This window comes from Nomascus leucogenys, chromosome 20 (assembly GCF_006542625.1).
Source record: "Nomascus leucogenys isolate Asia chromosome 20, Asia_NLE_v1, whole genome shotgun sequence".
NCBI lineage: Eukaryota > Metazoa > Chordata > Mammalia > Primates > Hylobatidae > Nomascus > Nomascus leucogenys.
The window spans coordinates 83303903-83331273 of NC_044400.1; the positions used below are offsets into that span (position 1 = coordinate 83303903).

The 27371-nt window shown below is 40.9% G+C and overlaps 1 protein-coding gene across 2 annotated transcripts; it reads right to left on the bottom strand.

Annotated features, from left to right (window-relative positions):
* ZNF721 (zinc finger protein 721) lies at positions 1–27043 on the bottom strand. Of its 2 annotated transcripts, XM_004091697.3 has the most exons (4): positions 26836–27043; positions 19733–19859; positions 19216–19311; positions 1–3503 (listed from the first exon to the last, which is right to left on the bottom strand). In XM_004091697.3, the coding sequence occupies exons 1-4, from the start codon at positions 26836–26838 to the stop codon at positions 1690–1692; spliced, it is 2040 nt and encodes a 679-aa protein (XP_004091745.2). In that variant the 5' UTR covers positions 26839–27043; the 3' UTR covers positions 1–1689. The 2 variants fall into 2 exon arrangements, with proteins under 2 accessions (XP_004091745.2, XP_004091743.2); XM_004091695.3 differs by lacking the exon at positions 19216–19311 and having other exon boundaries at positions 26836–26980.
* Positions 27044–27371: the final 328 nt, after the last annotated feature.

Below are 27371 nucleotides of genomic sequence, written 5' to 3' on the forward strand. Positions count from 1 at the left end.
TTTTAACACAATAACAATTTTTATTTCAAAAATTAAGTTCACATATGATCTTAAGATAATTTTTAAATTTACTGCATTTTATTACATTTATTACATACATGTACAGTTGGCAAAACAATTTACTACTAAAATTCAGATTCTCTCTCAGTATAACGCAAAGTATTACTCTGAACACCTACTTCAGGCATCACTCAATAAGTCAACCACTAAAAGCCTCTCTGCTCAGATTTTCCTGATGCATCTTTCATTTCTCTTTCATGTAGAAGTGTATGAATAATGCCCACCTAATGCAAAGGAATTTCTCATATCTCTGATGCAGCAACAATTCATCACATGCTTTCACATGAGAATGTTGAAATAGTATAATTTTAGAGTTGAATTATTTGCTTTTCAAAAAAATTTTTACTTTTTTCAAGTGAAAAAAATATACTTTGAATATATCTCTTCAAAAACCTATTTTTCAACTTATATACAAAGAACTTTTCCAACAGGTTCAACTTTTGTTATACTTAATACTCTGATTTTAAAGTCTGAAGTGTTAGTTCCTTAGTTCTTTCTACTGTAAATCCTCTGATGTTTACATAGTCTTAATTTTAGCCTAAATATTTCTTCACATTTACTGCATCTACAAGTTATATTCTAGTAAAAACTCTCTGGTGTTTCTTTTTTTGAGAGAGTTTCATTCTTGTTACCCAGGCTGGAGTGCGATGGCACGATCTTGGCTCACTGCAACCTCCACCTCCTGGGTTCAAGCCATTCTCCTGTCTCAGCCTCCTGAGTAGCTGGGATTACAGCCATGCACCACCATGTCCTGCTAATTTTTGTATTTTTAGTAGAGACGGGGTTTCTCCATATTGGTCAGGCTGTCCTCGAACTCCCGACCTCAGGTGATCCACCCTCCTTGACTTCCCAAAGTGTTGGGATTACAGGTGTGAGCCACTGCGCCTGGCCTCTGGTGTTTCTTAACCTGCAGTTTCTGGACAGAGGTTTTTCCACATTTATTACATTTGTAGGATTTCTCTCCAATATAAATTCTCTGATGTTGAACAAAGTTTAAGCAACTGCTTCAGAGTTTTCCTCTAGTACAAATGTATATAGTAAGTTCTGGGATACAAGTACAGATACTAGAGCCCTCTTTATCTTTGTATTCTGTCTTAAGACTACTCTTCTTCACTTTAATGGCCTATATTTTCTAAAAGGTCTTTCAACAGAAATTACATTTATAATGCTCTTATTAACTATCAATTTCAAATAGACATTAATAGCTTTTGTATATTTTTATATTTGTACAAGTATTCTCACATATAAATACTATCATGTGCAAAAATACTAAGCATTGGTTACAAGTTTTGCCACATTTTTTGTATTTCCAGGTGTTTTCTTCAGTAGGAATTACATACACTAAGAAGTGACTAGAATTGGAAGTCTTTGCCACATTTTCAATTTTAATTTGGCTTCTCATCAATATAATTACTCTTATGTCTACAACAGATTGAGGTGTGGTTAAAAGCTTTCTCACATTTTTCACATTTGTCGAGTTTCTCTCCATTATGAATTATCTTATGATTAGAAAGGATCAAGGAGCATTTAAAGACTGCCACATTCTTCACCTTCGTAAGACATTCCCTGGTATGAGTTCTCTTATGTTTAAGAATGCTGGAGTATGACTTAAAGGCTTTGCCACATTCTTTACACTTGTATGGTTTTATCTCCAGTATGAATTTTCTTATGTGTATAAAGAGTTGCAGACTGTCTAAAGGTTTTGCCACATTCTCCACACGTGTAGGGTTTCTCTCCAGTATGAATTTTCTTATGTGCATAAAGATTTGCAGACTGTCTAAAGGTTTTGCCACATTCTCCACATGTGTAGGGTTTCTCTCCAGTATGAATTCTCCTATGTACATAAAGGTTTCCAGACTGTCTAAAGGCTTTGCCACATTCTTCACATGTGTAGGGTTTCTCTCCAGTATGAATTCTCCTATGTTTAGTAAGGGTTGTGGAACTAGTAAACGCTTTACCACATTCTAAACATTTAAAGGGTTTCTCGCCTGTATGAATCCTCTTATGTTTAGCAAAGCTTGAGGATGAGGTAATGACTTTGCCACATTCCTTACATTTGTAGGGTTTCTTTCCAGTATGAATTTTCTCATGTCTATTCAGGTGTGAGGACTGTTTAAACACTTTCCCACATTCTTTACATGTGTAGAGTTTATCTCCAGTATGAATTTTCTTATATTCATTCAGGTTTGTGGACCATCCAAAGGCTCTGCCATGATCTTCACATTTGTAGGGTTTCTCTCTGGTGTGAACTCTCCTATGTGTAGTAAGGTTTCTTGACCTACTAAAGGCTTTGCCACACTCTTCACATTTGTAAGGTTTCTCTCCAGTATGAATTTTCTTGTGTTGATTCAGGTCTGTGTACCGTCCAAAGGCTTTGCCACAGTCTTCACATTTGTAAAGTTTCTCTCCAGTATGAATTCTCCTATGTACATAAAGGTTTGCGGACTGTCTAAAGGTTTTACCACATTCTTCACATGTGTAGGGTTTCTCTCCAGTATGAATTCTCCTATGTACATAAAGGATTGCGGACTGTCTAAAGGCTTTGCCACATACTTCACATGTGTAGGGTTTCTCTCCAGTATGAATTCTCCTATGTTTAGTAAGGGTTGTGGAAATATTAAAGGCTTTACCACATTCTAAACATTTAAAGGGTTTCTCGCCTGTATGAATCCTCTTATGTTTAGCAAAGCTTGAGGATGAGGTAATGACTTTGCCACATTCCTTACATTTGTACGGCTTCTCTCTAGTATGAATTTTCTCATGTTTATTCAGGTGTGAGGAATGTATAAAGGCTTTCCCACATTCTTCACATTTGTAGGGTTTATCTCCAGTATGAATTTTCTTATATTCATTCAGGTTTGTGGACCATCCAAAGGCTCTGTCACGATCTTCACCTGTGTAGGATTTCTCTCTGGTGTGAATTCTCTTATGTGCAGTAAGGTTTGTTGACCTATTAAAGGCTTTGCCACACTCTTCACATTTGTAACGTTTCTCTCCAGTATGAATTTTTTTGTGTTGATTCAGGTCTGTGTACCATCCAAAGTCTTTGCCACGTTCTTCACAAGTGTAGGGTTTCTCTCCAGCATGAATTCCTTTATGTTGAGTTAGGTCTGAGAACTTCTGAAATGACTTGCCACATTCGTTACATTTAAAGTGTTTCTCTCCAGTATGTCTTGTCTTATCTTTGTTTGAATTTGCAAATTTACTAAAAACTGTGACATGTGCATTACATTGAAATATTTTGCTCTGAGTATTTGACAAGCATTGATTAATTCCACTATAAACTCCTTTCTGCACTTTACACACACTCATACTTTTACAGTCTTTCCTTAATTGTAAATTATCATGCCCATATTTCTCATATCTTCTCAGTATAAGTTTGTGGAATGAATCTTCTATCCCCTGCACTGGCAAAAAGTCTTGGGTGAAATGAGAACACATAGCTGAAAGAAATAAAAATAACAAATTATCCCAGTTACTAGATTCATATGCATATACTTTACAAATCATAAAAGTATACAAAGTACGCTAGTAAGATCGCATAACAAAATACCACAAGTCATAACTTCTTCACATATACATGTAACAAACATATAGTGATCAAAATGCCTTTGTGTGAAATCTATAAATGAGTTAATTGTATGCAATCCCTCAGGTAAGCACAATGCCAAGAGCCACATAGAACAGGAATGAATGTTTGTTAAATTTACCCACCAACAGCTCTTCCTCCTCCCCAATATAGCACTGTGCCATTAGGAGTAAAGTATCAACTCCTGGCTTCTTCCTTTAAAGAAACGAAAAATAGTGATACACATATCCTTACTTCTGGCTTTTGAGTGTCTTTACAAAACCTGGTTTCTGTCTCCAATACCACACAGAGTGCTGATAGAAATGATGATATACTTTGGGAGGACAGATTGGGTCTGCTGAAACCAAATGTAAATGTTTCAGGAGCAGACTGCAGTGCTAAATACAGACAACAGGTAGAACAAGTGATTAGAGACTGTTAAGAAGAAACATGAGAGACCACGGTGAAACCCCGCCTCTACTAAAAAATACAAAAAATTAGCCGGGCGTGGTGGTGGGCGCCTGTAGTCCCAGCTACTCAGAGAGGCTGAGGCAGGAGAATGGCGTGAACCCGGGAGGCAGAGCTTGCAGTGAGCCGAGATTGCGCCACTGCACTCCAGCCTGGGCCTGGGCGACAGAGCGAGACTCCGTCTCAAAAAAAAAAAAAAAAAAAAAGAAACATGAACAAACCCTTTTAACTGAAAAATAAACACAAAATTCCAGAGAGGACACATCCTTAGAACATGTATGAGAGGTTACCATGATCTCTATCAAGGACAACTGGTTTCAGACTATGTCAGGAAAAAGCTACATTGTAAAGATTGTGACAAATAGCTTTTTGTTAACGTTCAAATAACAACCAAACATTACAATGTATACAAAATATTAGAATCACATGGTCCAACAATTTAAAAATTTTCAGAAAAGGGACCAGGCATGGTGGCTCACACCAGTAATGCCAGCACTTTGGGAGGCTGAGGTCAGTTGATCATGAGGTGAGGAGATAGACACCATCTTGGCTAATATGGTGAAACACCGTCCCTACTAAAAATACAAAAAAAACTAGCCAGACGTGGTGATGGTGCCTGTAGTCCTAGCTATGCAGGAGGCTGAGGCAGGAGAATGGCGTAAACACAGGAGGCAAAGCTTGCAGTGAGCTGAGATCACGCCACTGCGCTCCAGCCTGGGAGACAGAGCGAGACTCTGACACACACACACACACACACACACACACACACAAATCACAAAAGGCCAGGCATGGTGGCTCATGCCTGTAATCCCAGCACTTTGGGAGGCCGAGGCGGGCAGATCATGAGGTCAGGAGATCAAAAACATCCTGGCCCAAATGGTGAAAACTCTGTCTCTACTAAAACTACAAAAATTAGCTGGGCAAGGTGGCACATGCCTGTAGTCCCAGCTACTCGGAAGGCTGAGGCAGGAGAATTGCTTGAACCAGGGAAGTGAAGGTTGCAGTGAGCTAAGATCACACCATTGCACTCCAGCCTGGGTGACAGAATGAGACTCCATCTCAAAAAAAAAAAAAATCCAGAACAAAAATTAAAAATGAAGACGTACAAAGTTTTAAAATTTGACCTGAATAAAACTCAATGAGCTAAATGGTAACAAAACTCAATTAAAAAATATATATGTAAATGAAAACAAACATTAAAAATATAAAAAACATGGAGGTGAAAAATACAAAAATAATGCCTGAGAAATTTTCAAAAGTAAAAAAAAATGTGGTCAGGCATGGTGGCTCATGCCTGTAATCCCAGCACTTTTGAGAGGCCAAGGCTGGTGGATCACGAGGTCAGGAGAGTGAGACCATACTGGCTAACACGATGAAACCGTCTCTACTAAAAATACAAAAAAAATTAGCTGAGCTTGGTGGTGGGCACCTGTAGTCCCAGCTATGTGGGAGGCTGAGGCAGGAGAATGGTGTGAACCTGTGAGGCAGAGCTTGCAGTGAGCCAAGATTGTGCCACTGCATTCCAGCCTGGGCAACAGAGCAAGACTTTCATTTAAAAAAAAAAAAAATGAAGGAGCTCAACAAACTTCAACTAGGATACACAAAGAGATTTATAACAAAGCACATAATAAGCAAAGTTTTAAAAGTCAAAGGCAAAAATGGAATCTCAGAAGCAGCAAGCAATATTAAACTCTTATTTTTTAAACTCTTATTTTAAATATATTTAAATATAAATGTGTCATTTATAAGTGTGCTCTTATAAAATAACAAGTGAATCTGTCAACATTTTTTCAGACAAGAGAAAGTTGTGATATAGTTAATGTGCTGAAGGAAAAATAGCTTCTAAGTGGGAATAATATAACCAGTAAAACAGTCCTAAAAATGAAGAAAAAGTAAAGACCTTTCAAGATAACCAAATGCTGAAAAGTATATTAGAACAACACCTGCCTTATAAAAAAAAATGCTGAACTATCTTCCATTGAAAATAACAGGATGCAAGAAAAAAATATGATTATATGAAAACATATAACTTTCTGAAAAACATGCACATACACAAATATAAAGTTCTGTATCATTATAATAGTGCAAAAAAGTTTTTTCTCTAAAATTTAAAAGATAAAAGCATAAAAATGATTATAAACTGTTCATCATAATCTGGTAATAAATATACAACATAAAAAATATGATTAGTGACATCAATAACAACATTGAGGGCAGATGTAATGAGGAAGAATTTTCAAATGCAACTCAAGTTACATTTTTGAGAGTTTAAAATATATTATTTTGGCTGGGCCCGGTGGCTCATGCCTGTGATCCCAGCACTTTGAGCAGCTGAGGCAGGTGGTCACGAGGTCAGGAGATCGAGATCATCCTGGCCAATATGGTGAAACCCCGTCTCTACTAAAAATACAAAAATTAGCTGGGCGTGGTGGCGTGTGCCTGTAGTCCCAGCTACTCAGGAGGCTGAGGCAGGAGAATTGCTTCAACCCAAGAGGCAGACGTTGCAGTAAGCTGAGATCGTGCCATTGCACTCCAGCCTGGGTGACACAGTGAGACTCCCTCTCAAAAAAAAAAAAAAAAATTATCTTTAAGAAATTTTTCAGAATTCCCAAGATACCACAAAGGTATAGATACACAAAAGTATAAGAAGTCCTATCAACACAAAAATCTAAAAGACAAACAGGAAGACAGAAAAAGAAAATAAGGGACAGAAATAAAAAAATCCAGTAAAACAATTTATAAAACAGGTAAGCCTTTCTATTTCAGCAAATTATTCAATAATTTATGAAGTAAACTAACCATTCAAAATACATGTACCAAATAAAGGGACTGATTGCAAAAATTAAAAAACAAGATCCAAGTTGTTTTTCTACAAGTCACTTGAGGTCTAATGATTAAAGGAGACTGAAAAAGGCAAGATGAAAGAAGACATTTCATGGAAATAACCAATTAAAAGGAGAACAGGTCCAAGTTATATAACACAAAGTACATTTTAAGTCAAAAACTCTATTTCATAAAATATACTTTAACTAAAAGCTCATAAGGGGCAAAGGAAGACATTAAACAATAATAAACAGGTTCATTTACTTAGAACCCATGACAAATGTGTATATACATATATTAATGTGTGTGTGTGCGTGTATCTTACACTAGGGTTCAAAATATACAAAGCAAATACTGACAGAATTAAAGCAAGATATAGGGAGCAATGTAATTGTAGTAGGATATTTCAATACCCCAATTTCTACAATGAATAATGAAACAAGACAGAATATTCATAAGGGAATAGAAGACTTGAAAGCAGTATAAAACAATTTTGCCTAAAAAGAAGATGTCTAAATTCCTTAATGCAATCTCCAGATTAAATGCAATCCCTGTCAAATTTCTAATTAAATTCTTCCAGAAAAAGAAACAGCAACCCCCAAATTGTATGGAATTTCAAGAAACAATGAAGCACTCAACAATCTTCAAGAAGAGTAACAATGTCAGAAACACTACAGTTCCTGATTTCAAAAAAACATACAAAGCTAAAGAATTAAAACAATTTGGTATGAGTATGAAGGTGAACAGCTAAATCAATAAAATCTGGCAAAAATATGAACTCTCACACATATGGTCACATGAAGAGTAATTTGGACACTCACAATTATTGTAGCAGTTATTGAAAACAAATAAATGAAAGTAATGAAAATTTCTCTCACCAAATCAATGGATAAATATAATTTGAAATATTAAAATAATGAAACATTGGCCAATTGGCCAGGCATGGTGGCTCACGCCTGTAATCCCAGCAGTTTGGGAGGCCAAGACAGGTGGATCACTTGAGGTCAGGCATTCGAAATCAGCTTGAACAATGTGGTGAAACCCTGTCTCTACTAAAAATAGAAAAATTAGCTGGGCGTGGTGGTACACACCTGTAATTCCAGCTACTTGGGTGGCTGAGGCACAAGAATTGCTTGAACCTGGGAGGTGGAGGTTGCAGTGAGCTGGGATTGTGCCACTGCACTTACATTCTGACTGGGTTACACAGCAAGACTCTGTCTCAAAAAAAAAAATCCTTTAAAAAAAATAATGAAACATCGCTGTTTATAAAAAGCAAAAGTATCCTAATATGTATAATAAAGATAAATGTTGATGGCACTGTGTAACACAAAGTAAGTCAGCCATGAAGAGACAAAAATTGCATGAGTCAACTTACATGAGATACATAAAGCAGTCTGACTCTAAAATAGAAAACAGAATTGTTTTTGTAAAAGGCCAGAAAACACCAGAGATAGAGTGCATAACAATATCGATATAATATGACTAAGGTAAATACTTAGAAGTATTTATGGCACATGTATACCTATGTAACAAAATCTGGATGTTCTGCACATGTACCCCAGAACTTAAATTATGATAACAAACTTTGGAAAAAAAACAGTATTTAAGATTGTAAAGTTTTGGCTGGATGCGGTGTAATCTCAGCATTTTGGGAGGCCGAGGCGGGCAGATCATGAGGTCAGGAGATCAAGACCAGCCTGGCCAATATGGTGAAACCCCGTCTCTACAAAAAATACAAAAATTAGTTGGGCATGGTGGTGTGTGCCTGTAATCCCAGCTACTCAGGAGGCTGAGGCAGAAGAATCGCTTGAACCTGGGAGGCAGAGGTTGCAGTGAACTGACATCGCACCACTGCACTCCAGCCTGGGTGGCAGAGTGAGACTCCATGTCAAAAAAAAAAAAAAAGATTGTAAAGTTTATGTGTTTTTGACAATTAAAAATAGTATCTAAAATTTGAGATACAGACATATGACAGTTTTTGAACTTATCTTCAAGTCGCAAAAGTGTTTCCCCCCCACACAAATATAGATTTACAAATAAATAGAGAGTAATATTAGGAGGATTTCAATGACTATTCAAAACCACCATTGAACACACACAAACAGAACAAGTAAACAACTATAAACAATACAAAACCAATATGCATACAGATAAACATAGACTCATATTGGAAATAGACATATCAGTGATCCATATTTGACTTGTGCTCCAGTCTTCAGTCTTACAGCGTACACAGTTGAATGCTGTCATACACAATTATAATATAAAATAAAAACATCCTTGTCTTGTTCCAGATCTCAAAAAAAAAGATTTCTGCTCTTTCCTATCCAGTATGATATCAGCTATTAATCTGTCATATAGGGTCTTCACTGTATTGAGGTACATATGATCTATACCTAATTCATCGAGTTTCTTAAATCACACAGGCATGTTCGATTTTGCCAATGTTGCTTCTGCATCCACCTGGCCACCAGTTGGCCAGGTTCAGTGGCTCACGCCTGTAATCCTAGCACTTTGGGAGGCTGAGGCAGGAGGATTACCTGAGGTCTGGAGTTCAAGACCAGCCTGGTCAACATGGCGAAACCCTGTCTCTCCTAAAAATACAAAAATTAACCGGGTGCAGTCCAGCTACTCCCAGCTACTCAGGAGGCTGAGGCAGGAGAATTGCTTGAACCTAGGAGGCAGAGATTGTGGTGAGCCAAGATCACACCAGTGCACTCCAATCTGGGCGACAAAGCAGGACTCCATCCCAAATTAAATAAATAAAATAAAATATGTCTAGCAGCAAACCAAATTGAAAAGGTGAACACTCTTTACACTGATAATTATAAAACACTGATAATGCTGGGTGTGGTGGCTCACGCCTGTAATCCTAGCACTTTGGTAGGCCAAGGTGGGCAGATCATGAGGTCAGTAGTTCGAGAGCAGCCTGACCAACATGGTGAAACCCCGTCACTACTAAAAATACAAAAATTAGCGGGGCGTGGTGGCAAACGCCTGTCATCCCAGCTACTCAGGAGGTTGAGACAGAAGAATCATTTGAACCCAGGAGGCAGAGGTTGTGGTGCACTGATATTGTGCCATTGCACTCCAGCCTGGCCAACAGGGTAAGACTTCGTCTCAAAAAACAAACAACAACAAAATTGATAAAAAACTGAAAAAGACATAAAAATTGAAAGATATTTTTCCTCATGAATTGAAAAAACATTATGAAAGTGGCCACACTACCCAAGGTGATCTACAGATTCAATGCCATTTCTATCAAAATACCAAAGACTTTTTTCACAGAAATGGAATAAACAAGCTTAAAATTAACCAGAACCAACCAAAGACCCCCAAATAGCAAAGGTAATCCTGGGTAAAAAGAATCAAGCTGGAGGCATTACACCACCTGACTCCGAAATATGCTATAAAGCTATAATAAGCAAAACAACATGATACTGGCATAAAAACAGACAGATCAAACTATCCAATGAGCCCAGTAATAAATTCATGAACCTAGAGGCAAGTGATTTTCAACAAAGATGTCAAGAACACGCATTTGGAAAAAGACAGTCTTTTCAATAATTGGTGCTAGGAAAATTGATTATCTACATGATAATCAAAAAATGAAACTAGGCCCCTACCTCTTATGGTATAAAAAACTCAATCGCACATAAAGATTTAAATGTGAAACCCAAACCTATAAAGCTATTTGGGTAAATATAGAGGAATGCTTTACCACATATTACAGAGCAAAGAATTTATAAGTAAGACCTCAAAAGCACAGGCAAAAGAAGTAACATTATGCAAATGGGATTACAACAAACTAAAAACGTTTTGCACAGCAAAGAAAACATTAACAAAGTGAAGAGATAATCTACAGAATGAAAGAAAATATTTGTGAATATACACAACAAAAGATAAACTTATAGAATATTTAACAAACTTAACAACAAAAATAACACACAATTTAAAAATAGAGCAGAGACCTCCCATTCCAGGATGGCTGAATAGGAACGGCTCTGGTTTGCAGCTCCCAGCATGATTGACGTAGAAGACGGGTGATTTCTTTTCTTTTTTTTTTTTTTTTTTTTGAGACAGAGTCTCACTGTCGCCCAGGCTGGAGTGCAGTGGCGTGATCTCGGCTCACTGTAACCTCTGCCTCCCGGGTTTACGCCATTCTCCTGCCTCAGCCTCTCCCAGTAGCTGGGACTACAGGAGCATGCCACCACGCCCGGCTAATTTTTTTTGTATTTTTAGTAGAGACGGGGTTTCACCGTGTTAGCCAGGATGATCTCGATCTCCTGACCTCATGATCCGCCCACCTCAGCCTCCCAAAGTGCTGGGATTACAAGCGTGAGCCACCACACCTGCCCGAAGATGGGTGATTTCTGCATTTCCACCTGAGGTACCTGGTTCATCTCATTGGGACTGGTTGGACAGTGGGTGCAGTGCAGCCCACTGAGGGCAAGCCGAAACAGGGTGGGGCATCGCCTCACCTGGGAAGCACAAGGGGTTGGGGGATTTCCCTCTCCTAGCCGAGGGAAGCTGTGACAGACTGTATCTGGAAAATCGGGATCTCCTGCCCAAATACTGTTTTTCCAGTGGTCTTAGCAAAGGGCACACCAGGAGATGATATCCCACGCCCGGCTTGCCAGGTCCCATACCCACAGAGCCTTGCTCACTGCTAGCGCAGCAGTCTGAGATTGACCTGAGAGGCAGCAGCCTGGCAGGGGGAGGAGCATCCACCATTGCTGAGGCTTGAGTAAGTAAACAAAGCAGCCAGGGAAGCTCGAACTGGGCAAAGTGTACTGCAGCTCAACAAGGCCAGTTGCCTCTGTAGATTCCACCTCTAGGGGGAGGGCATAGCTGAACAACAGGCAGCAGAAACTTCTGCAGATTTAATCGTCCCTGTATGACGGCTCTGAAGAGAACCGTGGTTCTCCCAGCATGGTGTTTGAGATCTGAGAATGAGCAAACTGCCTCCTCAAGTGGGTCCCTGACCCCTATGTAGCCTAACTGGGAGACATCTCCCAGTAGGAGTCGACTGACACCTCATACAGGCGAGTGCCCCTCTGGGACAAAGCTTCCAGAGGAAGGATCAGGCAGCAATATTTGCTGTTCTGCAGTCTCTGCTGGTGATACCCAGGCAAAGAGAGTGTGAAGTGGACTCTAGCAAGACTAATAAAGAATAATAAAGAAGAAAAGAGAGAAGAATCAAATAGATGCAACAAGAAATGATAACGGGGATATAACCACCGATCCCACAGAAATACAAACTACCATCAGAGAATATTATAAACACCTCTATGCAAATAAAGTAGAAAATCTAGAAGAAATGGATAAATTCCTGGACACATACACCCTCCCAAGGCTAAACCAGGAAGAAACAGAATCTCTGAATAGACCAATAACAGGCTCTGAAATTGAGGCAATAATTAATAGCCTATCAACCAAAAAAAGTCTAGGATCAGACGAATTCACAGCCGAATTCTACCAGAGGTACAAAGAGGAGCTGGTACCATTCCTTCTGAAACTATTCCAATCAATAGAAATAGAGGGACTCCTCCCTAACTCATTTTATGAGGCCAGCATCATTCTGATACCAAAGCCTTGCAGAGACACAACAAAAAAAGAGAATTTTAGACCAATATCCCTGAGGAACATCCATGTGAAAATCCTCAATAAAATACTGGCAAACCAAATCCAGCAGCACATCAAAAAGCTCATCTACCACAATCAACTCGGCTTCATCCCAGGGATGCAAGGCTGGTTCAACATACACAAATCAATAAATGTAATCCATCACATAAACAGAACCATCAACAAAAACCACGATTGTCTCAATAGATGCAGAAAAGGCCTTCGGCAAAATTCAACAGCCCTTCATGCTAAAAACTCTCAATAAACTAGATACTCATGGAACGTATCTCAAAATAATAAGAGCTATTTATGAAAAACCCACAGCCAATATCATACTAAATGGGCAAAAACTGGAAGCATACCCCCCCCCCTTTTTTTTTTGGAGACAGAGTCTCACTCTGTTGCACAGGCTGGAGTACAGTGGAACGGTCTTGGCTCACTGCAAGCTCCGCCTCCCGGGTTCATGCCATTCTCCTGTCTCAGCCTCCCGAGTAGCTGTGACTCCAGGTGCCCACCACTACACCCAGCTAATTGTTTCCATTTTTTTAGTACAGACGAGGTTTCACGGTGTTAGCCAGGATGGTCTCCATCTCCTGAACTTGTGATCTGCCCGCCTTGGCCTCCCAAAGTGCTAGGATTACAGGCATGAGCCACTGCACCCGGGCAGGAAGCATTCCCTTTGAAAACTGGGACAAGACGGGGATGACTTCTCTCACCACTCCTATTCAACATAGTGTTGGAAGTTCTGGCCAGGGCAATCAGGCAGGAGAAAGAAATAAAGGGTATTCAATTAGGAAAAGAGGAAGTCAAATTGTCCCTGTTTACAGATGACCTGATTGTATATTTAGAAAACCCCATCGTCTCAGCCCAAAATCTCCTTAAGCTGATAAGCAACTTCAGCAAAGTCTCAGGATACAAAATCAATGTGCAAAAATCACAAGCATTCCTATACGCCAATAACAGAGAGCCAAATCATGAGTGAACTCCCATTCACAATTGCTTCAAAGACAATAAAATACATAGGAATCCAACTTACAAGGGATGTGAAGGACCTCTTCAAGGAGAACTACAAACCACTGCTCAATGAAATAAAAGAGGACACAAACAAATGGAACAACATTCCATGCTCATGGATAGGAAGAATCAATATTGTGAAAATGGCCATACTGCCCAAGGTAATTTATAGATTCAATGCCATCCTCATCAAGCTACCAATGACTTTCTTCACAGAATTGGAAAAAACTACTTTAAAGTTCATATGGAACCAAAAAAGAGCCTGCATTGCCAAGACAATCCTAAGCCAAAAGAACAAAGCTGGAGGCATCACGCTACCTGACTTCAAACCATGCTACAAGGCTACAGTAACCAAAACAGCATGGTACTGGTACCAAAACAGAGATATAGACCAATGGAACAGAACAGAGCCCTCAGAAATAATACCACACATCTACAAGCATCTGATCTTTGACAAACGTGACAAAAACAAGAAATGCGGGAAGGATTCCCTATTTAATAAATGGTGCTGGGAAACCTGGCTAGCCCTATGTAGAAAGCTGAAACTGGATCCCTTCCTTATGCCACATACTAAAGTTAATTCAAGATGGATTAAAGACTTAAATGTTAGACCTAGAACCATAAAAACCCTAGAAGAAAACCTAGGCAATACCATTTAGGACATAGGCATGGGCAAGTACTTCATGACTAAAACACCAAAAGCAAAGGCAAGAAAAGCCAAAATTGACAAATGGAATCTAATTAAACTAAAGAGCTTCTGCACAGCAAAAGAAACTACCATCAGAGTGAACAGGCAACCTACAGAATGGGAGAAAATTTTTACAATCTACCCATCTGACAAAGGGCCAATATCCAGAATCTACAATGAACTCAAACAAATTTACAAGAAGAAATCAAACAACCCTATCAAAAAGTGGGCAAAGGATATGAACAGACACTTCTCAAAAGAAGACATTTAGGCAGCCAACAGACACATGAAAAAATGCTCATCATCACTGGCCATCAGAGAAATGCAAATCAAAACTACAATGAGATACCATCTCACACCAGTTAGAATGGCGATCATCAAAAAGTCAGGAAACCACAGGTGCTGGAAAGGATGTGGAGAAATAGGAACACTTTTACACTGTTGGTGGGACTGTAAACTAGTTCAACCATTGTGGAAGTCGGTGTGGCGATTCCTCAAGGATCTAGAACTAGAAATACCATTTGAGCCAGCCATCCTATTAATGGGTATATACCCAAAGGACTATAAATCATGCTGCTATAAAGACACATGCACATGTATGTTTATTGCAGCACTATTCACAATAGCAAAGACTTGGAACCAACGCAAATGTCCATCAATGATAGACTGGATTAAGAAAACGTGGCACATATACACCATGGAATACTATGCAGCCATAAAAAAGGATGAGTTCATGTCCTTTGTAGGGACATGGATGAAGATGGAAACCATCATTCTGAGCAAACTATCACAAAGACAGAAAACCAAACATCGCACGTTCTCACTCATAGGTGGGAATTCACCAATGAGAACACTCAAACACAGGGTGGGGAACATCACACACCGGGGCCTATCGTGGGGTGGGGGAGGGGGGAGGGATAGCATTAGGAAATATACCTAATGTAAATGACAAGTTAATGGGTGCAGCGCACCAACATGGCACATGTATACATATGTAACAAACCTGCACATTGTACACATGTACCCTAGAACTTAAGAAACAAAAACAGAAAGATATTCTGACACATCTTACAAAAACAAAGCCTGAGATCATTATGTTAAAAAAATAAACAGACATTATATCACTATAATCACTATATAATTATAGTGATACGAATATAAAAATCAGCCAAAAGTATAGAAACAGTAAGTAAAATGGTGTTTTCCAAGAGCTGAAGAGAGGAAAAGGGCAGTTTATTTATTATTACATTTTACTTTTGTAAGATAAAATTAATGTAAAGATCCATTGCAAAATAATGTAAATGTACTTAACTCCACTAGACTGTATACTTGAAAATGTTTAAAATGGCAATTTTATGTTTTTCATCACAATTAAATATTTACATCTACCTAAAACGGTTACATTTTTCAAAAATCACCTTGAAATAACAAGTGTTTCTCTCACAGAATAACATATAATCAAACAATAAATAGATGGTAAATGTACAGTTTCTTTGACTGCTCATCTACACAAGGAAATACTGATGACTACCCAAGAAAATGAATAATTTATAAACAAAGTAGGGCAATATTTATACAGGCAAATACCATACAAATAACTTTTATAGGCAATAGAAAATTCGCATTTATATATATTTTTAAATTTGCCCAAAGTGATTTTTGCAGGCAAATACCACATAGATAACTTTTATAGGCAACAGAAATGTCACATATATAATATGTTTTTTTTTAACTTGCTCCAATGATTTTTATTAGAATTAAACAATACATGGTCATAAAAGGTACAAAGTTGAAAATTACCATACAAATATGAAGATTAAAAACACACAAAAAAGTAAATGATCAAGGAGAACCTACATGAAAAGAGACTCCCCAGTAAAATACAGTTGAAAATAAGAGAAAATTCTGACCTATAAAATATTGAATATAATACAGACGTATCATAAAAACAATCCTTTAAATAACTAGTTTTCAACTGTGACTTATGAAGAGCTGGCATTTTGAATCTTTGACATGCCATGTGCCGCAGTAAAAGCAAATGCATTTCAATAATTAATAAAATGCTCTAATGAGAATGAAGCATTGCAATATGTTTACTTATTACACAATGTGTAAATCTGAGTATTTTATTTCAGAAATTCTGAATCTGTAATCAGATAAATTTGACATAGAACATATCGGAACATATGACATAGCAAGATGGCAGAATAGGAGGCTCTCTACCCACACTTTCTACGGTAACAAAAATGCAGCAGTTAAGCCCTGACAAAACAACCTTTATGGCAACTTTGGAATCCATGTGTAAGACTGTGAACCGAAAACTGAGGAGGGCTGTATTGAGAGGGTGTGCCCTTGCTTGAGTGGCATGCTTGCCCACAATACAGAATGAAATGTAATTAATTCTCATTGTAAACACAGCTATAGATCATTTGGTTTTGTTTATGCCACTAGCACCATCTGCCAAGACACTTAGGAGGATTCATAATGTCCTGTGTCTCAGGTGAAAGGGCTTTAGATGTTGGTTCTGTCTGTGATCTCTGAATTACCCCGAAATCCACCCCTTGCACATGTCAGTCATGATGTGGAAGAAATCTACTCACACAGGGACCCACAGACAGAAACATCCATCTGTGCCCCTGGATGTAGGCTTGCCAATATTTATTTGATGGTGGATCTTGACGTGGCACTACAACTTGGCTCAAGTCCATGCAACCAAAATCCAGGAGGAGTTTTTCCTAACCTGTGATCTGCCCCAAAGCACAGCCATATGTGCCCCTGTAGGCATGCTGACTTTATTCCCACTGTGAATTGTGAAGCAGTCCTATAACCAAGCTCCAGTCCCTGGCAGCTAGAGGCTGGGAGAAGTCCTGTCCACCTAGAAATCTGGAGGGAGAAATGTCATGAACCCAGAAACAAACCTGAAGACTTTGGTCTCAGCTGTGTATCCTGAAGCAGCCCTATGAATCAGTTTCACACCCTCTCAGCTGTGATCAAGGCTCAGTAATGCTCATCTAGAAACCTGTCCAATGACTAGGTTAGAGCATTTCCAAACATCTCACAAGAGCCAAACAGCAGGAGCCACACCTACTCATATTTATTGTATCAGCATCTCCATTTGCAGATATTAACTGAGTTTTTTTTTTCAGCACCAGTCTTATTGATCAAGATCTTAAAGTTCAGTCTCCACAGAAAATGGAATCCTCAACTGTCTGATGCTTAAATAACAGATCTGCCAAGCATTAACTTCACTGTAGACCCAGTAATAGTTATGTGACCAGGATCCAATAAAATAAAATACAAAAGTACACAGATTACTAGTTTTTTTTGCAACAATGCATGAACAAAATGAGTTATAAAAAAGAAAGAGAGCCGGGCACAATGGCTCACGCCTGTAATCCCAGTACTTTGGGAGGCTGAGGCGGGCGGATCACTTGAGGTCAGGAGTTCGAGACCAGCCTGGCCAACATGGTGAAACCCCATCTCTACTAAAAATATAAAAATTAGCCAGGTGTGGTGGTGTGTGATATCCTCTGAGAGGGTGTAATTGTTATTGTCATGGGGCTGTTTCTACATATTGTCAAGTAAAATAAATTTCGATGTAGGTAAGAAGTGAGTTTATTCTAAGGAGTATTGCAATGAGGATATCACAAAAATTTTTCAAATACTTTTTTTTTTTTTTTGGAGACAGAGTTTTACTCTTGTTGCCCAGGCTGGAGTGCAATGGCAAAATCTTGGCAAACTGCAACCTCCATCTCCTGAGTTCAAGCAATTCTCCTGCCTCAGCCTCCCAAGTAGCTGGGATTACAGGAATGCACCACCACACCCAGCTAATTTTCTATTTTTAGTAGAGACGGGCTTTCTCCATGTTGGTCAGGCTAGTCTCGTACTCCCGATCTCAGATATCCGAGCTCATCAGCTATCATTAGTGTTAGTGTAATTTATGTGTGGCCCAAGACACTTCTTCTTCCAATGTGGCCCAGGGAAGCCAAAATGTTGGAAACCCATGCGTTAAACTATATTATAATTTCAAAATTTGCACATATACAGTTTAAATTACAAATGAGTTTATACTAAAACAGTAACATTTTGAAGTAAAATAACATCACTTTTTTTTCATATTTAGGAAATGCATATTGTTCTGATAAAACTACTGAGTAAGAATTTTTGTAGAATTACATTTGCAACCTCCATAGGATTAAAAAACACTAAGTAGAAAAGACACAACATCTGTCCCTGGTGTTCCTGGGATTTCTGAACCAAATCCCAGTATGTCCACTACTCACGTTACACATTTTAGACATAATACAAAAAGAATATTTGAAAAAAATACTTTGACATAGAGCTCCTCAATAACACAAATATTCGTGTCTCCAAAAGCAATGGAACAGCAGTCACATCATGCAGCCCCTTATAAGCAATAAGGTGGACATTAGCTCTCCCTGTAAACTTAAAGGGAGATCACTAAAGAAAAAAGAGAATTCTTAGATTTAACAGCATGGGACAGAAGATGCCCCTATTTGTGAACATGAGAAAAAATGCAGCTTTTTCAGAAATTATTTTCATTGGAGCAGAGCTTCTCAAACTACCTGGTTTTTTTATTTTTTTAATTTTTGAGACAGAGTCTAGCTCTGTCACCAGGCTGGAGTGCAGTGGCATGATCTCGGCTCACCACAACCTCTGCCTCCTGGGTTCAAGTGATTCTCCTGCTTCAGCCTCCCGAATAGCTGGGACTCCAGGTGCGCACCACCATGCCCAGCTAATTTTTGTATTTTTAGTAGAGATGGTGTTTCACCATGTTGGCCAGGATGATCTCGATCTCTTGACCTCGTGATCCACCCACCCTCCCAAAGTCCTTGGATTACAGGCGTGAGCCACTGCACCCGGCCCCAAACCACATTTTAAGGCCTGGCTTCCTTCTTGACCTTTGGTCCCCTCGCCTGTGTCCTCTCCTCCATTCACTGTCACCTACCTGGGGGTCTGGCTACGATCTTATGTATCTTCACATTGTAGGGCTCTTTTCTTTGCTCCAGACAGGTGACTAGGTCTGGGTTAGAGATAGCAACACCTGTTTTATTTGAAAAAAATAGTAACATGACTATTGATGGGGATTCTCCAATTACCAACCTAGTACTATGCTAAGCAGAATAGAGAGATATTATGGAAGATTCTAGAAAATTAATCCAAAAATTGTTTCCTGACAGAATCTTTAGAATATTTAAGTATTTTAAATCTGCGGGTTCTAAGTTCCACTACTGAGTACTACTGAATAAAAAATAAGTGGTGCAAATTGGATTTTAAGATGTGGAAACAATATTTTATGTCACTGAATTTCTAGAATTACCACTAACCTAGAGTGAAGGACTCAAATTAGCTCAAGGAAAGAGAAGGTTTATGTAAAAACATAAAAGTTCCCAGGAGAAATTCTTCAAAGGAATAAAATAAAGCTCTGAGAAGAATTAGGAATTATGTATTGAAGTTATCCTCACCCAGGGAGACCAGGTTCCTGTAGTTCTCCAACATCACATCTCTATACAAATTCTGCTGGGCAGGGTCCAGGCATTTCCACTCTTCTGGAGAGAATTCTATGGCCACATCCCTGAATGTTAAGAGTTCCTGAAAATACAAATGTATCAAGGGACAAAGTTCTTAATTTGACTACAGGTGAAATGAGTTAAGAGAGCTAGTTCTGGCATGTGACTGACTGGGATTATCTGATAAAATAACTTTCAACACAGTAATGTTCTCTAAAGTATTCTATAGCTCTGCGGAAAAAGGAAGGCATTCCAACAGTTTCTGTTCCTGCAATAAAAATAATGGGCTACGCTGACCTTCCCCCACCAAAACCAAGCAGAGTATACCCTGTGACCTCCTGGAACAAAGGGTGAACTCACCTTTCAGTAAAGTATCTGGAAGCCCTCATGCTTGACCCTGGCCTCACTGTAGAATCATGCAAGGAACTGATTTTACAAAATAAGGACTTTTTAAATCATGCAAGGAACTTTTTAAATACTTTTTTAATCATGCAAGGAACTGATTTTAAAAAATCTCCTTGGATCAGGAGATAATTGAAGTAGATCCTGACACTAAGGAAATGCTGAAGCTTTTGGACTTCGGCAGTCTGTCCAACCTTCAGGTCACTCAGCCTACAGTTGGGATGAATTTCAAAACGCCTCGGGGACCTGTTTGAATTTTTTCTGTAGTGCTGTATTATTCTCAATAAATCTGGGACAACAACAACAACAAAAAAATAAGGACTTTTCACCCAGAACAACAGACAGGATCTGTGGGGAGGGCACAGCTGATGGTTTCTCTTCAAACTGTCCGTGTGATCCTACTGGAAGACTGGACTGAGAGTCACTTAGCTAAGCACTGCTTCTCAAGCTTCATTGTACATACACATTTGATATTCTAGGCCTCACTGTAAGTAACAAAATTCTGCAGGTTTGAAAAGGGTCCATGAATTAGCTTTTTACAGCAAGTCTCCTGTTAATGCTGATGCTCCTCCCTCTAGACCCATTATAGTACCACCCAGAGAAAGCAGACACAGCACACAGAGTCCCTTACCCCAACACTGTTATCACAACACAAATACTTTTCATCCTAAGACCACCAATCATCATCTTGAAACATGGCATTCTCTGCAGACCCCATAAGGTTACAGAAGTTGGAGATGGTGGCAATGTCTGAGTAAGTCTGTATCTGAAAAACAACATGTGCATCTGCATTAATGCCATCTTTATGGGGCATGTAATATGTGCTCAGATTTATGTCACAGAGCACTGTGATGGGAAGCTCATGTTATGTGTGTTAATTCTCATAACATCCTGGGAGGTAGACATTAGGTGTCCCATACTTCCCAGATTTAAATGCAGGGCCCAGAATTTCCATTTCCTTTCTGTTCTGCCTGACTTTTAAAAAAATATATATAGAATAATAGCTAAATAGATGGGAGAGAGCCAAAGAAAGTGTTAGGTACAATTCAGAGGAATTTTTTTATTTTTGTGTTTGTATTTACTTTGAGACTTGTAAGAAAAAGCCACTGAAACTGCAGGGATAGAGAACAGGTTGCTGGGTGGGATGTCTCTAGAAACATTAGTTTTGATTTTATAGAAAAGATTTAAGGCCCCAAAGTATATAGCTTTTCCCTATTTATTGGCTTTTGGGTTTCAGAAAATTGTGGGCACCAGCTCTGGAGAGGAGATTGGAGTAGCCACCCCAAACTCTGATCTCCTCTACTAATCAGTTCTGTGAGAGATTTCAGTGTTGGCTCAGACCTGGACAAGGATCAGAAGAGGGTGGATCTGGGCAGGAATGGGACAGAAAGTGGGCCCTAGGCTTCTGCTCTCTATGTCACTAAGTACTTTTGGTTTTGTCTTTTCTAAGCCTGCCCAAGAGAAACTTGATTCCCAGAATTTGTGAAATTTTAATCTATTTTAGCCACTTCTCTGTCTTTTGTATAACATACAGTAACAAGGAATTTAACCAAAACCCTTATGTTTCTCTAGAACAATTATATTAGAAGCTAAATATTTATTCTTAGCAAGGTAAACACAATACAAATAGTAACACATAATGGCATCAAAACTCACAAAACAGGCTGGGCACGGTAGCTCATGCCTGTAATCCCAGCACTTTGGGAGGCTGAGGCAGGTGGATCACAAGGTCAGGAGTTTAAGACCAGCCTGGTCAATATGGTGAAACCCCGTCTCTACTGAAGATAAAAAAAAAATTAGCCGACGTGGTGGAGGGCGCCTGTAGTCCCAGCTGCTCAGGAGGCTGAGGCAGGAGAATTGCTTGAACCGAGGAGGTGGAGGTTGCAGTGAGCCGGGATAGCACCACTGCACTCCAGCCTGGGTGACAGAGCGAGACTGTCTAAAAAAAAATAAAAAACTCAGAAAACAATAAAAGAGAAGTAGCCCAAATGAAGCTTAGGTCTCTGTACAGTTTCCCTCTTTGTACTCAACACATGATGCTGAATTCAACCATTTATTCATGCACTCTAGGCTGCAAGTTTGTTGATGGTAGTGACCATGACTGCTTCATATCTTTTTCTAATGAACATATGAAATAGAAGCAATTAATTTATTGATCAGTTTGAGTCTTCAGATCTCCTCATTTTTCACCAATACCAGAAAACTGAAGCAACTCTTATCTGGATACAAACCAAGGAGATTCTTTCTGTGAGGGGAGGAACAAACCCCGGATGAATCATTTCTCCTTCTCTAAAATGGAAGCAGAATTAGACTTCGGGGTCAGACCGACCCCAGTCTGCACAGGACATCCTCAAACGTCTCAGATACTCACAGATGCTGGTGAGAGTGTCCCCAGCGACCCTGGGCTGATGCTGCCCCTATAGTGATCCAGGCAGGAGAGACAGGCTGACTTTGTGGAGTGCAGACAGAAAATGGAACAGCCCTGGTGGAGCTGCATATCCTGGATCCAGATGTGAAAGTCCTGTCCCTGATCAGCTAACTCTGAGGCAAGGGGAAGGACAAAAGTACTCTACTCCAGTAACACAGTTTACAGGGAGGCATAGTTGTGACTATGGCTCTGGAGATTTTGTGGCCCTGAGCTCCTACTGCTAAAGTGATTGTTTACACTTACAGATTCTGCCACAGAATTCTGTTCACACCAGAAGCCTCGCACACAGCTATACCAGGTTAACTGGACAAGATCTGGAAAACTCAAAGGGCTCCACTCTGAAAGTGGGGCTTATGATGTCTATGTTGACCTCTCGTGATGCAGAAAATGCCTTCTGTGGCCGGGCGCAGTGGCTCACGCCTGTAATTCCAGCACTTTGGGAGGCCGAGGTGGGCAGATCACGAGGTCAGGAGATCGAGACCATCCTGGCTAACACGGTGAAACCCCATCGCTACAAAAAAAAATTAGCCAGGCACGGTGGCGGGCGCCTGTAGTCCCAGCTACTTGGGAGGCTGAGGCAGGAGAATGGTGTGAACCCGGGAGGCGGAGCTTGCAGTGAGCCAAGATTGCGCCACTGCACTCCAGCCCGGGCGACAGAGCCAGACTCCGACTCAAAAAAAAAAAAAAAAAAAAAATGCCTTCTGTGAGTTTTCTGTATGTCTTTTGCCCAAAGTCTGGCCCAGTCTTGGGAATCCTAGGCTAGGCCAGCTTTTATGTGCAGATTATAGGTGGGATTAATGTGTCTCAGTATTCTTAGGGGTTACAGCAAGCAGAGTAAAACCAGAGGAGAGATCCCCTCATGGAGGCTCCTTCAACACATTCTAAAGAATATTTTGGCCGGGTGCGGTGGCTCATGTCTATAATCCCAGGACTATAGGGGCCGAGGTGGGCAGATCACAAGGTCAGGAGTTCGAGACCAGCCTGGCCAACATGGTGAAACCCCGTCTCTACTACAAAATATAAAAAATCAGCCAGGCATGGTGGCATGGGCCTGTAATCCCAGCTACTCGGGAGGCAGGAGAATTGCTTGAACCTGGGAGGCAGAGGTTGCAGTGAGCTGAGTGCTGCACCACTCCAGCCTGGTGACAGAGTGAGATTCTGTCTCAAAAAAAAAAAAAAAAAAAATTTTTTTTTTGACCTAAAAGGAAAAAGCTGAGGTAAACATAATATAAGAAGAGAGTTTATTTGGGCCAAAGCTTGAAGATTGCAACCCTGGACTATAAAGCTGCCCTGAATATACACTCCAATTAGAAGCAGTCACAAGTATATTTTTAAAGGCAAAAAGAAAGGCAGAAGGAACTGATAGAAAGCTGTCAGAAATTCTTATTGGTTTATAGAAGTAACATTGGTTAGTGATTGGCTATATACATTGTTAAGCTATAAGGTGTGGGTTATAGTGTCCAGTATGGCATTATTAGGTTAATTTATATCCACTTGTGGCAATAGCAAACAACTTCAAAAGACAAACAGTTCAAAGAGGGGAACAGTAGGACTGTGGTCTCATTTTAACATATCACTTGGTCTCACAATTAAAAGAACTTGTATTTCTCAAACAAAAGTTCTGTTCTTCTCTCAAATCCCAGGACATAAACTCAGAATTTGGAACTGCACATTTAAGACTTGGAGGGCTGGTAAGCACATTTGTGGGCATTTGGGCAAGGGGAGAAGGGAGAGAATTGAAGTTCTCAGGTTTAATCAATGCACATGTGTGAACCTGGCTGGATTTATGGACCCCATGATTTCTGAATCAGTGTCAGATCTGAAGATCACTGGCGCACTGAAAGAGGTGGAAAAACTGATCGCTATCCTAAAAAGTCATTTTTGTAGAAATCTAGTCAAACTGCTATAGAAGGTATTGTAGATCCCAAATAGATCATTTTGTTTGCAGCTTTGGGGAGCACTTTGCTGCACTTTGTGCACTTTGCTGCACAACTGTGGGTTGTGACTGGAATCCTAAGAAGGTTCTTCTCTAAAATGAAGCCTGGTGGGCACTTTGTGTATAACATCTGGTAATTCTTGACAGCGTGTGGAAAATATAACAGCAAAATCATCTACAATCCTAAAATACTGTCCAAAATAATAGAACAGCAAGAAAATGTGTTGTTAGAGAATTAAACAAAATGTGATGTGCATTACAGGCAATCTACTAAGAGATTGCCAAAACAAAGTCACCATAATTAGCTCTCAAGTAGAAGACTTGTCAGTAGCATGTATCATATACAGTTTATTACACTTTCACCTAGTAATTTGGGAGGTCATCTGGGTTTTCTAATTGGTAATATTCAAAGGGAAAATAAACTTCCCACAGCTTCAGGACAGGAGGTAGATTTGATATGTGAAGGCAGGTACCTGCTGAAGGCAGCCTCCTACTCTCCTACAGAAATTGTGGAATAGGTTGTATATTCTTGCCATTCACATTTCAAAGCAATAGTTTCCATGTCCTAAAGACAATTTTGAGTCAAAAAAGACAAATCACCTAGTTAACAGATTAAAATGAGTTATATATATTTCAAAGAAGCAGAGAAAATATTTAAATATAAAAGTTTTCAAACTAAATGCTTTAAGGGAGAAGAGCAAAAATTCTTCCCTCATTCTAAAGAGAAAGCATTACGCCTCTTCTGATTTGTATTTGGTCCTACAGGTCTAAAGGCATGTTCTTGAACTCACTAACGTCTGAATTCTTGTAGCACATGAGGATGCACTTGGGCAAACTGTGTGCACAGGAAAGAAGATTTGTGGGGAAGAAAAGAGCTGAAGAAAGGTGCTATCAAGAGCCTTGGGTGGGGGCAAGGCAGGATTGACGAAAGGACTGGTTTGTGCTACAAGTTCAGGCCCAGGCAGGGCTAAACTCTGGCAGAGGAGATTAGGATCAGGTGGTCCAGAAGCCTGGGTGGGTGAAGAAAACAGATTCCTGCTACAGATCTGGGGTTAAAATGAACCAGGAGTCTTCTGGGCACTGTGTGTATTCTTGGGAGAAAAAGCTAGGAGCAAAGCTGCCATGGCCACAATTCCTGAGGGTAGAACCCTGTCCTGGGACAAGTGTGGCCGTGCGAATGCCCAGTGGGCGAGCTCAGGAGTGGGTTAGCATTGGGTGGGGGCTGGCAGCAGGGTGCGGGGAAGGGATGTTTCTCAGAACTCCTTTCCTCCAAGTTCTCAGTCCCCTCTCCCCGGGAGGAGACCTGGAGGAACAGGACAGTGCGCAGCAGGACAGCGCATGTGCATAACCCGGCTGGTCTCCCGCGGACACCGGCGACTCCCTCCAGCCCAGGCTCAGCCATGTCCTTCCTCTGACAGGAAACGTGAGGCGTTTGCTGAACACCAGTCAATGCTCCAACCCCAACGGGCTGTCCAGCAACTCACTAACGACACCACCCAGAGTCAGCGCAGACCCCACAAGCTCAGCGCTCTACCCGCAGCTGCCCCCCTGCAGACGCCAGTCCCTGCCTCTGGACACCCATCTTCATTTTTGAACACCTGTCTACAAACCAGGGGCCCACACCTTCCTCAAGTTCAACACTATGGCAGAACTACTCACAGAACTCAGCGAAGCGCTGCGCGCACCCACACTAGCGTATTCTAAAAGATGCCACTCAGGAACAGCCACGCGGAGGAGGCGCACAGGGCAAGGGGACTGGTGGGCAAGTTGGAGCGGGCGGGTGATTTGCTTCGCTTCCTCACACACCTCACAAAAGCCTTTCCTTCAAGACCCGCTGGCAGACCCCAAACCACGAGCCACGGCCGGCGCTGTCCCATTAATGAGTCCCCGTCTGCTCACATGAACTCTATGTTTTGATGGGGCCTCGATCTCATTCCGAACAGGGTAAAGTAGGGACGGGATCCTCAGATCACAGCTCCTCCCACAGCTCCTCCCACGCCGGCATCTCGCACGCCACGCGGGCGGCTTCCAGATAAGCTACTCCTCACCCCACAGCCTGGGGAAGGTGCGGGGCTGTGGGCGCAGAGCTGCACAAGGAAGGCTGCAGGCTGGGCCAGAGCCGCTGTGCGGGGACCGACAGGAGCCCAGGTCCCTCACCGTAGGGGGCTGAGGCCCGAAGGCTGAGCAGCGTCAGCGGGGACTCGGTTCCCAGACTCGGTCCCGCCGCCGCCATTTCCCGCCAGCTCCGATGAGACCTCCTCAGCCTTGGGACGCCCTGCCCCGCACACTCACCATTTCCCCACTTCTGGGGTATTCGGGAGTCTTAGCTACGAATCATCCAATACCCGCAGGTCACAGAGCAACGGAGGCTGAGTCTGTGGCCGAATCACCAAGGCCTCCCAGAACTGAGGACGCAGAGAGATGAAGCCCCTAACCCGCTGCCTGGCAGTAACCAGACGCAAAGACCGCGCCACATCCCGGAAGCCACCGCCCCCTCTCTGGCTGCGTGCCTGATTGGGCAGTTTTCACTCCAGCGCCCTAATTGGATATTGCTCCAATCTCCCCGCCCTCACACCTTGAGTGACAGAAGTTACAACCACACACTTCACGGAATGTGGCGAGAGTGACAGCCGGGGGCCTCCAGGCACTTTCAGCCGGGGCTTTCTCTTCATGCTTGGCCTGGCACAGCCCAGGGGTCATTTTTTAACCTTGCGAAGTGTAAGGTGATATCCATTTAGAAATTATACACGCACGCACACGCAGACGTACACACAGACATATACGCGCGCACAGACACAGACGCGCGCACGTACGCAGTCACACACACA

Excerpts from the sequence above, each read along its gene's own strand:
- ZNF721 (XM_004091697.3), bottom strand. Across the intron at positions 19,312-19,732 it reads CAGGAACCTGGTCTCCCTGG|GTGTTGCTATCTCTAACCCA; the intron begins GTGAGGATAACT and ends CAAATAAAACAG. Across the intron at positions 3,504-19,215 it reads GATCGTAGCCAGACCCCCAG|CTATGTGTTCTCATTTCACC; the intron begins GTAGGTGACAGT and ends TATTTCTTTCAG.